Genomic DNA, 17,726 nt, shown 5'->3' on the forward strand with positions numbered 1-17,726 from the left:
AAATTGCATTGTTAGATATTTAGTATCGATAGTCGGTGAAAATCCCCGTCACGACGAAATCGTCGATCGTGCAAGAACAGATCTATCTTTACACCAAAAGCGCCACAGCGCCCCACTCGTATCGACTGCCAAATGACGTGTCCCCCGTGGCCAGGCTGTCGGGCGCGGAGCTGGCGCTGGAGGTGGAGAGCGGCGCCACGACGCGCTGCACGCTGGGCGGCAAGGCGCGCGCGCTGCAGCTGCCCGCGCCCGCGCCGGCAGCGCCCGCACCCGCGGCGCCCGCGCCCGCGCCCTTCACGCACGCGCACAACGTCATCACGTACCACCCCGCCTCCGCGCGCGCCTAGCCGCCCCCCGACGGTCCGAGACGCTCGCCGAGGTCAACGAGGGGCATTCGGAGCAGTCGTGCCACATGTTTATCCGTACTATGTGATATATTTAGGTAAATATTTGTGCAGTATTAAGTTTGTGAACTAGTTTCAGTCAATATTGTTCATATATAAACGTTGAAAACAATTTAACGTTTAAGTTTATCCTGATGTATATTACGATATTATACATTTTGATGCACAAAAAGAGTTAGGAATGTGTGACGGTCTATGCCCACTCACCCATTACTCTCCGAGGAAACCGTTAAAGTTCTGCCAACTTAAAAAAACGAACATATTTATTTATGGTTTTAATAGTCATACAAAAATTGTAATTCAATTATAATTCTATGATATGTGAATGCATAAAATACTTACAATCAAAATAACATAACTGACATTTGAAGCGGATGATCGTCTTAAAAGTGAAACAAATTACACAAATTGGATTTTATTTAAAAACGATTGTGATTATGAATTTTTTTGACATTGTATCCGCTGAAACGATGCGATTGTACGAAATAAACTATTTTGTACTTTAAATGATATATTTTGTAATTTATTGCGAATGTTTTAAATAGTACTTAAAATTTTAAACGTCCAATTTGTGAAGATTTTTAAACGTATTCATAATAACAATTTTACTGATAAGTAATTTTTATCATCACAATATTTAAAATAATTTAAAAGTTAAACTTGGCGTTTTATTTTTTTTATAAAATATAATATTAATGTAATTTTAATAATGTTATTTAGATATTGAATTAGAATTAATTTATTACATAAAAATAAATAAGGTTTGTCAGTTCTGGCTAGGTTGAAAAAAAAAATGCTGTAATGGTCCGTGCAAAGCCAGTGTTTCGCGGAGTAATATTGACAAAATTCATATTAAAACCTATTTATAGTTTAAAAATTACAGTATTTATTTTTTTAAGGCTTAAGAGGCAAATTGTACTACAATTGATTTACTGTACATATTAATTAGCATGCAATTGCCATTTAAGTGTATAAAAAAAAACTTTAAAACACACCGTGAAACATTAAATTAATTTTTTATTTAAATAATTTATAATGTTTTGATTTCTTTCATATATAAAAACAGTAATGTCTCTGTTTACATAACGTAAATGTTCTGTTTATTAATAGGTAATACAATAATTGTGACAGAAGGAAGAGGTATATATTTATGTGTAATGTATGTACATATGTATAGCCTATTACAACCATAGGTGATTACAGACATACAACCAACATTAACAATTAATTGACTCGATATCATTGGACGAGATCTTCAATAATAATCTATGATGTTCGAGGAAATATAAGTAAAATTAAAATGTTTAAGTGTAATACTGTTGTGTTATAAGTAAATATATATTAAACGAGTACTGTTTTCAATGTATATAATATAGCAGAGCTATTAGCAAGTCGCATGGAATATGGAAATGTAATGCTCCTTTATCTTTATACCTTTGGTTGGAATAGGCTGTAGTTAAAAAAATATTTATCAACGATTTACTAAGTTTGAACATATTTTATCTGTAAGGAATCGAACACATCTGCGCGATAGTTCGAATGAATTTAAGACTTGAAAGTGCAACGAAGTTCAATCTGTGTGATATCTTAAAAGCGTTATAGGCTTTTGTTAAATTATCTTGTAATTGCTCGAAAATTAAATTTTATTATAATTTATATTTTGCTCGCTTCTCTCGAACGCAGGTGTGTCCGTTCCTTAACTATTATAATAATTATAATGTTTGATGTTATTAAATGTTAAAGTATTACAATGTGATACAAAACATCACCAATAGTTCAATAATAATAAATAGATGTCTTTTAAACTTTTTGTCTACACACTGTATATTTTACTTGACATAGTTATAAAATTTATAAAAAATAGATTTTATTAAAATGATTAAATTTTAGTATTTATAAATTTTATACTGCACTTTAGAATTAGTTAAATTCTTATACAATATGCCATATTAATATCTACTTCAAGGACAAATAAAGGTCATTTTTGCTTATCAAAAATTTGATTGAAAATAATGAGAAATATTAAAGATTTACTTTTATAATAACATATTGTCACATATAACATAACATTAAAACAATATGTTTACAGTATCGAAACTAAAAATACTGTCACCCGGGACAACATCTTAGTACATCTTAGTTTCCAAGGTTGGTGGCGCATTGGGGATGTGGTTATATTTCTTACATTGCCAATGTCTATAGTTGGTGACCACTTACCATAAAATGGCCCATTTGTCAGCCTGCCTACCTATTTGAAATTACAATACTTATAAAAAAGTGGATACTGACCAACAGCATGCGTATATTTCACCAGAGTTCATCGTAAGCGTTTCTGTTTATTTTCACCTGAGATTAGAATCGCTTTAGTCGAAATACTCCTCTGGTTAGTACCTGGCATTGTACATAATGTTCACGAATATATATATGTTGCCTTATACGCGAATATCTGAACCCTTCTTTAACGTTATTAAGGACTGTCCTTTAAATTTAATATTTTGACAATAAACCGCCTTATAAACGTTTAGATAATGATTGAACAATGCTTTGTCTTCTTCATTCGAATGTCAAATTAATAATGATAGAAAGAGAGAAATAAATAAACAGCCGTTAATAAACGTTTATAAGTAAGATCGAAAGTGTATGAAGATTATTTACAAATATTTGTTTAATTAATATGAGATTTTACATTTTAAAACTGTAAAAGTCACGTTTTCTTAATTTTTTAATTCAAATAATAAAATTTTGTTTGTACTATTTTTTTTTTCAATATATATAATTTTGATATTGGAAATGGTCTTAATATAATAAAATTACAATTTATATTATGTATTTTTAAAACTATTTTATTGTCCATTAAAGTCAATGAAATTTAACAAAATATAATAATGTTTTAAATATTAATGAAATTGTTTCAACACTGACGATTTTTTGGTTGTTTAAAATTGTACAAATTTCAAACTAAATGATTCATAGTCAATAATATTGTAAGTATGTAGAACAACGATGTTAGAGTTATTTAATTTGTATATAATTGTTATGTTATGTTTAGTGATAACTGTAAGACGTGCCTTCGTATGGTGCCATGAGGTTTGTAATAAAGGCAATATTTACAGCAGGTGTGTTTTATTTACCTATATAAAAATAATGTGCTCTAGACCGATTTCGGCCACGGCAGCCAATCGCAAGAAAGATTAGCCAACTACGCAGGAGATATTATAGTGCACAAGTGTGTGCGCAGACACAGGTGCACTCTCTATTCCGTAACTCTTTTAATCCGATGGGACGGAAATCCGACACGATCGGAAAGAGTTAGGCGCACGACCAACGGCTTTACGTGCTTTCCGAGGCACGGGAGTGAACACCATTCCAACTTCCAGATGCCGGGCTGCTACTGAGAATTTCCCTACAGAAAAACCCAATAATTTTTTATCGGCCCAACATGGGAATTGAACCCAGTACTTCCGGGTTTGCGGCCTTACATTAAGCCTTTTTTTTATATTCGCCGGGAGGGCAAATGACTACTCCACCTGATGGTAAGTGGTAGTAGAGTCCAAACGCGACGACGGCCAGTACAGACGGGAAAAACCTTCTGCACTAGCCGCCTTCGCCTTGCCGGCCCGCAAGATGCCTCTTCACGCCTCGTTTGAAGGAACCCGGGTTGTAAGAGGAGGGGAACACGTGAGCTGGTAAGGAATTCCATTTTTTGGAAGTGCGACAAAGAAAGGAGTTGCCAAATTTCTTTGTTCGCGATGGAATTGATGTCACAGTTAGGCGGTGACATCGAGAACCAGCTCGCGTGGACTTAAGAAGGAAGGGGGAAGCAGGAATTAGAGAGAATAATTCCTCAGAACACTCGCCGTGATACAGTTGATAGAAAGCGCTCAGTGCTGCTATCTCACGACGCAATTGTAAAGGTTCAAGGGTGTTTGTGACCTTTACGTCGCCAATAATGCGTACGACACGTCGCTGCAACCGGTCCAAGGCCTCAAGTAGGTACTTAGCGGAGCCATCCCAAAGGTGCGAGCAATATTCCACGCAAGACCGTACTTGTGTTTTGTACAGCAGGCACAGTTGTTGTGGCGTGAAAAAGCGCCGCACCTTGTTCAGAACTCCGAGTTTCCGTGAAGCTGTTTTTATAACAGCCTCGATGTAATCCCTTGGACTAAGGTCGCAGCGAACGTCAATCCCCATCATGGCGATTTTGCTTTGCATCACCAGTGGAGTACCACAGAGGGAGGGAAGAGGGGAAAGTGTTGACTTTTTCGCCGTGAGATACCTGTGTTTTCTTGGCATTAAACTCAACAAGATTATCAGAGCCCCATTTGGCGATGAGCTCTAACGTCCTATCGAGTTCAATGACAATGACGCTAGAAGATCACCTGTGGACCGTTTTGGTCGAAACCCATACTGACGATCATTAATTAAACAGTGATATTCTAGGTAATGGATCAGTTGGTTGTTTAAAATCCGTTCCATCATTAGCCGGGTCAGACCGATCCCCTTTTTTGGGAACCGCTTGCACATTAGCTCTTCTCCAAGCCTCCGGCACACATCCCGAAGAGAGACGAACTAGACTAGAGAGGCCACTAGACGAACGAGGCGTTTCTATTATACAAGGAATATAACAGCATTTTATAAGGTCTCCAAGGTGTCCCCCCATTCCGAAGCGCCTAGATTAAAACTATATATAGGTTTCAATATAAAATATGTTTAGCATCCAGAAGTGAAAACTGGTTTTGTAAAAAACTCGAATTGGTATTTTTAAAAATAGAATACCATTTCATATAAATTAATGTAAAATACTCGAATCATATATTATCAAATTATCATATAATACGTGTTCCCCTCCTCTTACAACCCGGGTTCCTTCAAACGAGGCGTGAAGAGGCATCTTGCGGGCCGGCAAGGCGGTGACTGCTAGTACAGAACATTCTTCCCGACTGTACTGGCCGTCGTCGCGTTTGGACTCTACTACCACTTACCATCAGGTGGAGTAGAGTCATTTGCCATCTCGGACATATAAAAAAAAAAAAGAATCAATTATTCTTAATCATCCAAATAACAATTGAACATTCAACGGATCACGAGTCGCATCAGCAATGAATAATTATTGGCCTTACCATTCCACCCACCGAATGGCTAATTGAAATTAGCGCGCAATTTTTTGAACAACGCCGTTGTAGAGATCTTTGTATCTAAGTACTATTTATACATTTTTAAATTCTTGTTGTGTGTTAATTTTAGGTACATACTCGTATAACCTTTTATCTAGGTGTATTTATATGCCCTCTTGACAGAAATATTGATCGTCTCCCGTATATTGATGTCTCAACATGAGGCAAATTGATTAACATGTTTAATTTTTTAATAATTATATCATTTTAATTAGCATTTATACTATATATGTAAACCTAAATCATCATCATCATCATATCAGCCGGAAACATCCACTGCTGGACAATGGCCTCCCCCAAGGGTTTGCACGATAACCGTGACGACGACGTACGTGTCGACGGTGACGAATATCATCACCTCATTTCATCCCGTGGGGAGCGTAGAAATCGTCACGAGAGACGAAAATACACCAAATAACCAACTTACTGTGATCTCCAAGAAGGGTGACTATTATGTCATATCTCCCAATGATAGGCACAACCAAGCCACGGCCCTTAGTTCCCGGCAGCCCTGCTATTCCTAGCCTTGGTGACAGCTTTGGTAGTCCAGATTTCGTGTTTTCAACACCGACGACTTCTGGCTCTAGCAACATATATTTCGTTTTTTTAAAAAAACGACTTCAAAATTTCCCTGCATGTGACATTTAAATGCTATTTTTAAACTTTTTAAATTTTTGATTCAGTTATTTTATAAAAGTATATTTTATTTTTCACTATTTCACTTGTAGGTAATTTTTTTTTTGATAATAAGTGCAAGTACGAATAAACGCGCTTAAATGAGCCACTGTCTCTTAGATTTAACAGAGTTTTCCGAATTTAGTAATGGATATATTTCTTCTATTTTACAGTGGATCAAACTCGAATTTAAATATTTCTTAGGAATATGTCAAACCATTAAAAATTACTGATTTGTCTATTGTTTCATCTTAATATTTTTAATTACTTACCATTCAATAATTTGATCACAAAACGGTTACTATGGCTATGAATGTCTCCAAGCCTATTTTAGAATTACGAGTACATAGGTATAATTACTCGATGCTTTATTAAGTACACGAGTGTGTTAAATGGAAGAACACTCTAGAATTTTCCCAAATACGTGTCGATTCAATTATCGTAACAAAGGTAACAACGCTAATATTCGTTAATTAGCTACGTCTCCAAGAGAACAACTTATTGAAATTTATATATTAAAATTACGCTTTAAGCGTTCATATTGATTTATATACGGGTATATAAAGGTTAGATTAACAAAGGTAAGGCTTTTTATTCAGGTGTGTTCAACGCATCATTATTATTATAATAAGTAATTATCATAAGTAATCATCATTATTATTATAATAAGTAATTATAATAATAATGATGCGTACTTGTTGACAAGTAAAAAGCCATGCGTGTTTTCATGAAATACTAGTTTTCACCTATGTGTGATTTGGAAGGGGAGTTTGTAAGTCTTAGCTACCCTATGCTATTTTATGTATCCCTGACAACGTGTATGCAAAATTTCATGATATTCGGTTGAATAGTTAAGAGTTGAAAACGTAATAACCAAACCAATAATTGAAAACGTAATAATCACTTTTGCATTTAGTTAGGACAACCGTTCTCGTTCGTTCTCGGTCTCGTGCCTATGTAACGAAAATCAAGACATTCACGAGAGGGCCAATTCTTTGTAAACGTAAGAGGCATCTATAGAACCATTTATAATAGCGTACCTATTATTAGCTAAAAACCGCTGCTTAAGCTTTGCTTACCATTTATATTAAACTCGCTTATATTAAGCTGCTTTACCATTTATATTAAACTCGTGCTCGCCCGTATGTTAGGTAAGCGGGGAGATGTCGTTCCTCGGGGTTCAAGCTTGTAGACTATGGTGTCAATGTATGGATGTAGCTTGATGTATTTGATGATGATTGCGTGAATTTGTACGTAGAAGTAAATCTTTTTTGACGTAACAAACTTATATGTATTTAAATAGCATTACATTTGAATCGTGAATAGCGAACAATATAGAAAATAATATGGAGTAATACAAATTGTGAAAAATTGTGTGCGTTGATAGCGGACGGCGATGCAGAATTATGTTTTATCAATTTATGTTTTTTCTTAAGCATAATGGCGTGAGCTCCGTGACATTAAATACTACTTTTTTAATAATAGACTAATATTCTTAACACTTGTCTCATGCCAAATTTCGTGAATTTCGTTTCAAAATCTGTTCTAACCGTGAAAGCGTAACAAACAGCATAATATTAGTATACATATCGATGTATGAGACTTCATGGACTTCGATCCCTTTGGAAATGTATTGAATAAGATGTTTTAAATAGATTTCTAAAAATACAACAATAAAAGGCACTCTCTATACACGTACACGTACATATGTACTTACATCTCCTTTATAAACTTACAGCTCAGTATCTTTTCTGAAGATTTGCTTGTGAAATAACAAGAATATAAAAGATTCTTTCATGTAATTTCCAAAGGTCGAGGCAATTTATAGAACTTTATAATGTAGAGCAACAGATATATAACTATTTATATAGATTTATATTTATATGTTTACCTAACTAATTGAGTTGTCGTTGAGTTCATTCAATTCAAATTCAAAATAATTTATTAAATTTAGAAGAACTATACTTACTTATTGATATATCTCAAATAAGAATAGAAAAATAACAACCGGTGCGTAAAAGAATATATGACCTGAGATGAACCGGCAAAAGTTTACCTGGTAGGACTTTGTGCAGCCCGTCTGAGTGGGTACTACCCATTCATTAGATATTCTGCCGCTTAGCAGCAACACTTAGCATTTTTGCGTTCCGGTTTGAATGTTGAGTGAGCCAGTGTAACTACAGGTACAAGGGACATAACATCTTATCAAGGTTGGTGGCGCATTGGTGATGTAAGCAATGGTCATTGTTTCTTATATCTATTTACCATCAGGTGTCCCATTTGCTCGTCCGCTTGCCTATAACATAAAAAAAGGAAAAAATACTCCGCGAATACTCTTTTCCACTAAACTAATTATCGAGTAATAAGCCACTGCCTCGTTGGTCTAGTGGCTTGATGTAAGGCCGCAGATCCGGAGGTCCTGGGTTCAATTCCCAGGTCGGACCAATAAAAAGTTATTGGATTTTTCTGTCAGAAAATTCTCAGTAGCAGTCTGGAATCTGAAAGTTGGAAGTGTGTACACTCCCGTGCCTCGGAATGCATGTAAAGCCGTTGGTCCTGCGCCTGAACGCTTTCCGGTCGTTTCGGATTGCCGTCTCATCGGATTATGAGAGTTAGGGAATAGAGAGTGCACCTGTGTTTGCGCACACACTTGTGCACTATAATATCTCCTGCGTAGTTAGCTAATCTCTCTTGAGATTGGTCGCCATGGACGAAATCGGTCTGGAGGACATTATTATTATTATTAATAAGCCATAATAATATCGAGTAATATAAACGTGTTTTTGAAGTGAAATTTAAAATTATTAATATTACAGTAAAAAAAATCCTTTCAATTTCTCCACAAAAAACTATAATAATGCACAAGGCCAGAAATCGAAATATAATAATTCATAATATTAATCATTCAATACACTTATTTTTCTATACTTAATATAGTGTAATAAAAATAATGTTTAATAAAAACAAAGTATAGTCTTTTACATATATTGTTATACGTGTTATAATTTGTTTCCTTTAACATATATATAATAAGTATAAGGACCTTAGAAATTTCGAGATCCACGGATTGTCTGGGCAACTCAGCTTGCATATAAGGGTAGGCAAGCCGCTACTTGAGGCAGTCGTAGACTGGCGTAGCGAAGTGTAGACGTACGGATTGCGGCGTTGCTACGAATATTAGGTAAGTGACGTTTATTCCGATTGTCAGTTGTTTCCTTAGTCCTTAAGAAAATAAATGTAACTTTAATTAAAATTCAATTATTTTTTTTCTGTTTATGTAATTGTGTATGTATACATTTTTATTGTGTTTGTCTTTATCTTGAAATTAATTATACACAATTGCCACTTTTTTCGTAGTTTATATTTTGTTCTTAGTTTATATTCTGCTACTTACCAATGCAGGATTTTTGTAAGGCTTAATATTTATAGTTTTCAATATTCAAAAACTTTTCGAGAGCGAACTTCCATTAGGCCGAGAAAAAAAATGATGGGGTGGAAAAACTCAGTAAGTTTTCTTTCTTTTGTAGTTGCGCCCTCTGTGAACCTTCACATTAACGTTTAGAAACTCAAAAAACGAGCCCATAGCAACTCGCAAAACGGGATAGGGGGTGACAATATTTCAAAGGGCAGCAAAGGTCTCAAATCCGCCTTTTAATCTTTTAATTACATGTTAAAGTTTATAACAACAATACAATTATTTAAGCAAGTTTTTATGTAGTACATATGTAGACAGATTGATATTAAACTGCACAATTGACTCTCTTAGTCCAATTGGACTGAAATCCGACACAGTCGGAGAGATCCGAATCAGATCAGATCAGAGACCCATGGCTTTCCGAATGTTCCCAGGAACACGATTATAATAAATTTTACCGATGACTTCTCAGATCCGGTGCTGCGAATTTTTTGACATAAAAATTAAAAGCTTTTATTAGCACTGGCAAACTAGGATTGACAAACCCAGGACCTCCGGATCTGTAACTATAAAAGCTAGCTGCTAGAACACTAAGGTAATTAGCTATTATATAGACCAGTATTATGTGGCCAAATAAAACATAATGAATAGAATCATACAACATGGATAACGAAATCATTACTCAAATAAATATATTTTCAATACTCAGTAATTGATTCGACTTTATCTGTAAGAAAACACTTTAATGATGTACGGGAATGGTCCGTGTACAAAGTACAAAGATTAGGCTTAAAGGGTGTATTACTCTTTATGTACAGATATATAGGCAAATGTAATAGTGAAAGTACTTAAAACGAGAACGCTTAGAATGAGAAGGGATTTTAATGAATATAATTATTGTTAAATAACTAATCATGTTTAATTTATAGAAAAGAAAGACAACATTCATGTTATGTAAGTTATAATAAATAAATATATGTATAAATTAATTGCAACCTACATACAACTAAAAAACTGAAAGTGTATAAATTCGTACAAATTTTTGACCAGGAAATTTTCTAGCCAATAATATAATATAATAGATAGTGTTATGACGTTATCTAAAGCCAGAATTTGTAAAAATATCGTTCGCATCTGATAAATCTCAGGATTTAATAGATTACATCCTATACAGATTAGTTGTTTAAATGAACAGAGAGATTTTCTCCGCGAGATGATTGAAAACTCGGAAATAATAAAGCCTTCTATTTTAAGAAGATCAAAAATCTAAAACTAAACAAGCAAACTTAAGTAAATAAATACAGTCTGTTAATTTCCCACAGCTGGAATTAGGTCCTTTTGAGCCAGGCTTAGAGCTTCCACCATGTTGCTTCAATGTGGATTGGTGCATGAAGGTTTCCTTACGTTATAATATTGTTGCAAATGCGAGTAATGATGTATAACACTGTACGTTCTACTATTGTCATTATTTTTTGTTGTTAATTTTGTGAATATTCTGATTGTGTTTCTTATATCAATAAATAAATACAAATTATGTACACACAAATGCAGCCCGAATCTTCTAAAGCCGATATTTTCGATTATGATTCACGTGTTACTGAGCTATCTTTAACCACTGGGTTAAAGATAGCTCAGTAGCCATCTTGACTTTAGCAAACGTAGCAATGTAACCTTTTAAATAATATACATAGTTTAAAATTTTAATACTAATATAAGTTAGGCATGCATCAATATTTCAATTATGGCGTTATTCTATCGCGAATCACAGAGGATATAAAGTCGTTGGTTGGTTGGTTGCTGTTCCCATGGACTATTATAGTGAGTCAGTTAATGCGCTGAGATGGCCCAGCCAGGTCTGTATCTGGTTCCTTTTCACAGATGAAACTGTCGTATTATGAAAGGAGACGGCAGAGCGCGATTAGTATATAACACTTAGTTGAGTCGTTTTCATTTTTCTTTAAGACTAGGAGGAGCATGGTGGAATAATATTTATTTCTTCTTGAAGAAGACACGAGGCCGTAGACAAGCAATGGGACATAACATAATACACGATACATAATATCTCTTGCATACTGGGCTAGTCTTCGTTGAGAGAGACCGTTGTGATCAGTCGGACCAACCATTTTGTGATATTTCTATAACCTATAAATTGACCTTTCATAGCACTTCGTTTAATCATATTTCGTGTTATATAGTACTATTTATAGCACAGTAATTTAACCTGAAACAAGAACACTACATAGTCACCTGTACTTATGCCTTATCATACAGATAAATGTATGCTTAAGTTTCATTGATGTCCAATAGTTTCTTTTTATTTATTTTTACTATAGCAACATCTATTGTTATTTTACTTAAAAAAAAGTAGTAAATTTAGTACTAAAACTTTGTATGGAAAATTGATTTTCTGAATCACGCTAACATTTGGTTATAATATAATATATATTTTTTATAGAATAGGTAGGCAGATGAGCATATGGGCCTGATGGTAAGTGGTCACCAACGCCCATAGACATTGGCATTGTAAAAAATGCTAACTATCGTTTACACAGCCAATGCGCCACCAACCTCGGGAACTAACATATTACGTCCCTTATGCCGGTAATTACACTGACTCATGCACCCTTCAACTGGAACACAACAATACCAAGTACTGCTGTTTTTCGGTAGAATATCTGAAAAGTGGGTGGTACCAACCCAGATGAGCTTGCACAAAGCCCTATCCCACCAGTAATATATAGGGTCTTGACTTAAACTGAAAATATAGAAACAGAATTTTTTAAAATTTTTGACGTATTTTAATAACGACATTGTGGTAATAATAACTATCAAATGTCAACCAGAAATGGTCAGTAGACCGGAAATCGTAAGTGATTAAAACATCTGATTAATACCACTATTACTATTACTAAATTATAATATTTTTTTCTAATACATTATGTTTATTAGTTATGAGTGTTTCTCTAACCTTTCCAACTGTATTATATCGTTGCTACTTCGTAATTGTTAGAAAACTTTTGCGCCTTATGACTCTTACGACTTATATTATGATGTGACGTGTGTTGCTATACTAAAAGTGTAGGCGTTTTCATCACTAGTTCGCTATTTACTATTCCGATATAACACATCGATAAATCGATGTGGAATTTGTTTCTAAGGTCCTGTATAAACTTTATGTTTGTGTTAGTTTTTATTTTTTTTCTTACAAATGATTAATAAACATGCATTGGGAACATGGAAGGTTACATTATTAATTAAACAAGTATACTATATATATATATATATATATATATAAAATAATTTGTACCGATATATATATATATATATATATATATCGGTACAAATTATTTTTATTTTCCTTTCTTTATACATTAGTTAAATCGATTAAGCCTTTTTAAAGTATGTAATTATAAAAATAATAGAACAAAAATAAAAAAAAATAAAAAAATAATTTATTAATATAATTTAATATTATAAATAAATTATTATAAACATTCATAAATTAAGATTTTTTATTATGTTTTTTACAATCGAGAATATTTTATTTCCTTAAATTTAATTCTTAGCGAAAGTTTAAAGTCAAGGTTGACTGATAATTCGCACCACATTTATTTATTTATTTATTAACAACAAAATGTTTATTTTCTTGACGAAGAACAAAATTATATATTACTAAAAACATTTTGCTAAGGAAGTTACTTTCTAAAGTACACTTAACTGAGCGAACTACTACGTCAATTAATATTGTTCATTTGTTTTAATAGGTTTAGCAAGTGCATTTGCGCAACGATGGCGGCAGGCGTGTTACGGCATCTAATTTGAAATAAATCATAAAAAGCTTTACATTTATTAAACTTCTTTATGTACATAAGTTTGAATTGAAGTGGGTAAATGTTTAACTCTTACGGCCTTACTAATAAACGTTTCTTCTTTACTCGAATGTTTAATCAATATTGGTAGAAAGAGATAAATCAGTGTTTAACTTAAAAGCCGCTGAGTAATATTTATAAGAAAGGACTTTGTTGGCCAACTTGTTAGTTTGCAATACTCAATATCACTTTTTTTAAAGAAATAACCCCTGTTTCAATCATTATTAAAACATAACTGAGATATTTATATCAATTTTGAGCCGAGATAGCCCAGTAGTTAGAACACGTGAATTTTAACTGAAGATTTAGTTACATTCCGGGCAAGCGCCATTGAATTTTTATGTGCTTAATTGGCTTATAATTAATCATGCGATTTTCTTTGCGGTGAAGGAAAATATCGTGAGGAATACTGCATCATGATCTGTCCTATGTTTATCCGCCAAACCTTGGAAAAAAGAGGAGGCCTTATCGCAGCCGTAAAATATTTACAGGCTGTTCTTTTTTTTTTATATTCGCCGGGAGGGCAAATGACTCTACTCCACCTGATGGTAAGTGGTAGTAGAGTCCAAACGCGACGACGCCCAGTACAGACGGAAAAAACGTTCTGCACTAGCCGCCAAGAGCGACAAAGAAAGGAGTTGCCAAATTTCTTTGTCCGCGATGGAATTGATGTCACAGTTATCATCATGATCATCGAGAACCAGCTCGCGTGGACTTAAGAAGGAAGGGGAAAGCAGGAATTAGAGAGAATAATTCCTCAGAGCACTCGCTGTGATACAGTCGATAGAAAGCGCTCAGTGCTGTTATCTCACGACGCAATTGTAAAGGTTCAAGGGTGTTTGTGACCTTTACGTCGCCAATAATGCGTACGGCACGTCGCTGCAACCGGTCCAAGGCCTCAAGTAGGTACTTAGCGGAGCCATCCCAAAGGTGCGAGCAATATTCCACGCAAGACCGTACCTGTGTTTTGTACAGCAGGCACAGTTGATGTGGCGTGAAAAAGCGCCGCACCTTGTTCAGAACTCCGAGTTTCCGTGAAGCTGTTTTTATAACAGCCTCGATGTAATCCCTTGGACTAAGATCGCAACGAACGTCAATCCCCATGACCATATCCCTTGTTATATGTAATTAAACAAATAATGTTCATTCGATATAACAAATAGGTATATATAGATATCATAATATAAAGACATAATAATGTCGGCATTGTAAATCAACTAAAACGTTAGTATTTTTTTTGTCTTCAGTGATATGACCTCGTTCAACATGAGCGCGTTGGTGCTTTTGATCTTGGCTGCTACTGCTGCTGCAACCAATGACATTTCCCCAAGAGTTGAGGTAAGAAATGAAGTATGAAAAGTACAATGTGTTTCTGCTTAGGTTTTACATTATTATCCTGGGATTGAATTTCATTTATTTTTTAAAAAAAACGTTGAACGCCCAAGTCCCTATATCTGTATCCCTACCTCACGCAGACCTCTCAACACACAGGACTTTGCGTCCAAAATGAAATAAAAAGCGAAAAGAAAAAACGTCACACAAAATATTCCAGTACATAAATCAAATGACTTTACCCGAATTTAAAAATCTGTTAAGATTTTCAATGTTCATTTAATTTAGTTTATGGATAACTGAGTTTCACTACAGATAAATGGCAATATAATAGATAAGGATTGAATTTAACTGTTATAAATTTTAATACCTAGGGCGACAGTGAAATGATCCCTTGGCGCTCGGATGTTAAAGATCAAATCGAAACTGACATGTATTGGCGAAGGAATTTACTTCTGTACAGACTGTTGAAATTACTTCAAGAAGGCGGTGACAGGTAATATTCTTCATTTAATACATCAGGAGGTCAATTGTATGCAGTTTCACTCGAAGACGTATGTTCCACATGGGGATCTTCCTTGATAGAATATAGCCTAAATCGTTTGAACTGTATCTGAGATATTACAAAATTTCATGTCTATGCTTTTCACCGTTGAGGAATTCCATCGTCCGCAGTCAATCTTGGGGGAAGAAGCAGGTGATGCGTATCATAAAAATACATTGTCATTGGAATTGAATATGTAAAATATAAATAAATAATAGGATTCCAATATAATTTTCAGAATATAATATATTAATATAATATATAATTTCAGATATTCTACCGCAAAACAGCGGTATTTGGTATTTTTGTGTTCCAGTTTGAAGGGTGAGTGAGCCAGTGTAACAATAGGCACACAGGCACGGGATATAACATCTTAGTTCCCAAGGTTGGTGGCGTATTGGCGATGTAAGCGATGGTTAACATTTCTTACAATGCCAATGTCTATGGGCGTTAGATCACATACCATTAGGTGGCCCATATGCTTTTCCACCTATCTATTCTATAAAATAAAAACTCTTCTGTCAAAATTTCAGGATTACAAATAAAACGGACACGAAAAAAGTCGAACGAATAGGTCGTGAAATAAAAAACAAAAGTTTACTTTTTAATATTTTGTACTTCTTTAGATACAACGCGGGAGATGAACAAACGAACAATGTAAACATGGCACAGAAGTTGTCAGAATTACCGGATCTGAAGGAAGTAGATGAGAAGAAATGGGTGACCGCTCTGTCTACCAATACTGGCAAGAGCACTAAGACCCCTAAACCCCGGTCTCAGAACAAATGGAATTCACAGAAGGGCAAAGGTGGGTTTAATTTTTTCCTGCTTTTTTTTTAAAAATAAACCGCGAAAGCAAGTGGCTACACCTGATGGTAAATGGTAGTGGAGTCCAAACGCGACGACGGCCAGTACAGTAGGGGAAAATATTCTGGTTTCAAGGAATACTTAGAAGGTAAATGAGTTTATTACTATTCCTATAATGGTGGTTTTATGTTAATGCGGGGTTAAACGTTTAAAGTGCTTTGTAAAAACTTGAGTGCTAACTAATATCAAGTGAATGAAAGTGAGTTTGTGAAACATCCTACCATCTCCCTTACTCGCGGTCGAAGTCGCAGGCGGAATCTAGTAAAGTATGTTTTAATTTTGATATATGTGTGTGTCGTAAAATATTTAAAATGTCATTTCAGGTACTCCAATGCTGTGCTACTTTAAGCTATGCTCCTTTCGATACCCGATGTAATTATGGGAATCCATTGCAATTCTCATATTCGAGCGATATCACGTATACCCGTACCTGCTTAGTTTAATGAATTTGTAAGCCGAAATCGTTAATGTTTCAAACATTGTAACTTAAACTTGTAAACATATTTTGCTCAAAACATGTCATTATTAAAACTATAGAATAAGTTTCTCTAACGGACACTATTTTTTATTTTTTTATATGTTTATTTTTAATCTTACATTAAATACTCAAAGAAAACTAACGTAAGTAAGTTCAATTTTTATTGGTTTTTTTTTTTTATTTTCTTATTTCTCATAATAGTTTTCTTATGTATTTATATTGCTAACATAAACACAGTATGTTTTATATTACCGACTTTTGCAATTGTTAGCGTCAAGGGTTGATTGAATGGAATTTTGAAGGTTATTTTTATTTTTGTTTATCTTTTTCTTTATAATTGACTCTTATATACTTAATACAAGTATAGATATTTTCAAATGTTGTTTGAAAAATATTTGAATATCAAATGTGTATTAGTTCATTTAATGTAATAATAATAAATTCTGGAGTAATTTCGAGTTTCATTTCTTTCTTTGCGGCAATATATTGAACAGATTAATACTAACAAACGACGAAATATGATAAATGGTAAAATAAAATAGATGCTAAACTAAAAAAATAATTGTTTGTTAAGTTGAAATAGCCCATTGTATAGAATGTGTGGATGCGTGCAGCGGGGACGTGTTCTGTTTCAATCGGTCCTGATGAGGACGAATGGTCTTACGCTGCTGTACGCATTGCGCCAAGCAAGCAAGACGAGCGTTGCACGGCACGGGTGCAACGGGTGAGTGTATGTGGCAAAGATCCCGCAGCCTTTTCATGTCAAGTACGACAATTGCAGGGGCATTAATGGGCAAGATTCCCACATAACTCAGGTCCTCCTAGGACTCGAGTATTTTCCTCCTGCGAAAAGTTGATAGAATAGAAGTAGAAAAGTTGGCGTAAGAGTGATCATCGTGAGGAACCTAAATGTGTCGGATAAAATTCTACCATATGTTAACCCACCCCGCATTGGAGCAGCATGTTGA

The 17,726-nt window shown here is 34.5% G+C and overlaps 2 protein-coding genes across 2 annotated transcripts in view; both read left to right on the top strand.

Annotated features, from left to right (window-relative positions):
• LOC126773775 (unconventional myosin ID) overlaps positions 1-3,516 on the top strand; it is a 39,181-nt gene extending 35,665 nt beyond the window's left edge. The window contains exon 15 of the mRNA XM_050494922.1: positions 155-3,516. Coding sequence (XP_050350879.1) covers positions 155-347 — 193 coding nt within the window. The 3' untranslated portion in view covers positions 348-3,516. The remainder of the gene's footprint in view (positions 1-154) is intronic.
• Positions 3,517-9,389: 5,873 nt separating this feature from the next.
• Positions 9,390-16,783, top strand: LOC126773872 (uncharacterized). The gene is made up of 5 exons (XM_050495096.1): positions 9,390-9,434; positions 14,785-14,875; positions 15,244-15,365; positions 16,040-16,221; positions 16,604-16,783. The coding sequence occupies exons 2-5, from the start codon at positions 14,789-14,791 to the stop codon at positions 16,654-16,656; spliced, it is 444 nt and encodes a 147-aa protein (XP_050351053.1). The 5' UTR covers positions 9,390-9,434; positions 14,785-14,788; the 3' UTR covers positions 16,657-16,783.
• Positions 16,784-17,726: the final 943 nt, after the last annotated feature.

Source organism: Nymphalis io, chromosome 15 (genome assembly GCF_905147045.1).
Source record: "Nymphalis io chromosome 15, ilAglIoxx1.1, whole genome shotgun sequence".
NCBI classification, from domain to species: Eukaryota; Metazoa; Arthropoda; class Insecta; order Lepidoptera; family Nymphalidae; genus Nymphalis; species Nymphalis io.

Excerpts from the sequence above, each read along its gene's own strand:
- LOC126773872 (XM_050495096.1), top strand. The coding sequence starts at position 14,789 with ATGACCTCGTTCAACATGAGCGCGTTGGTGCTTTTGATCTTGGCTGCT. Across the intron at positions 14,876-15,243 it reads ACATTTCCCCAAGAGTTGAG|GGCGACAGTGAAATGATCCC; the intron begins GTAAGAAATGAA and ends TTTAATACCTAG. Across the intron at positions 15,366-16,039 it reads CTTCAAGAAGGCGGTGACAG|ATACAACGCGGGAGATGAAC; the intron begins GTAATATTCTTC and ends GTACTTCTTTAG.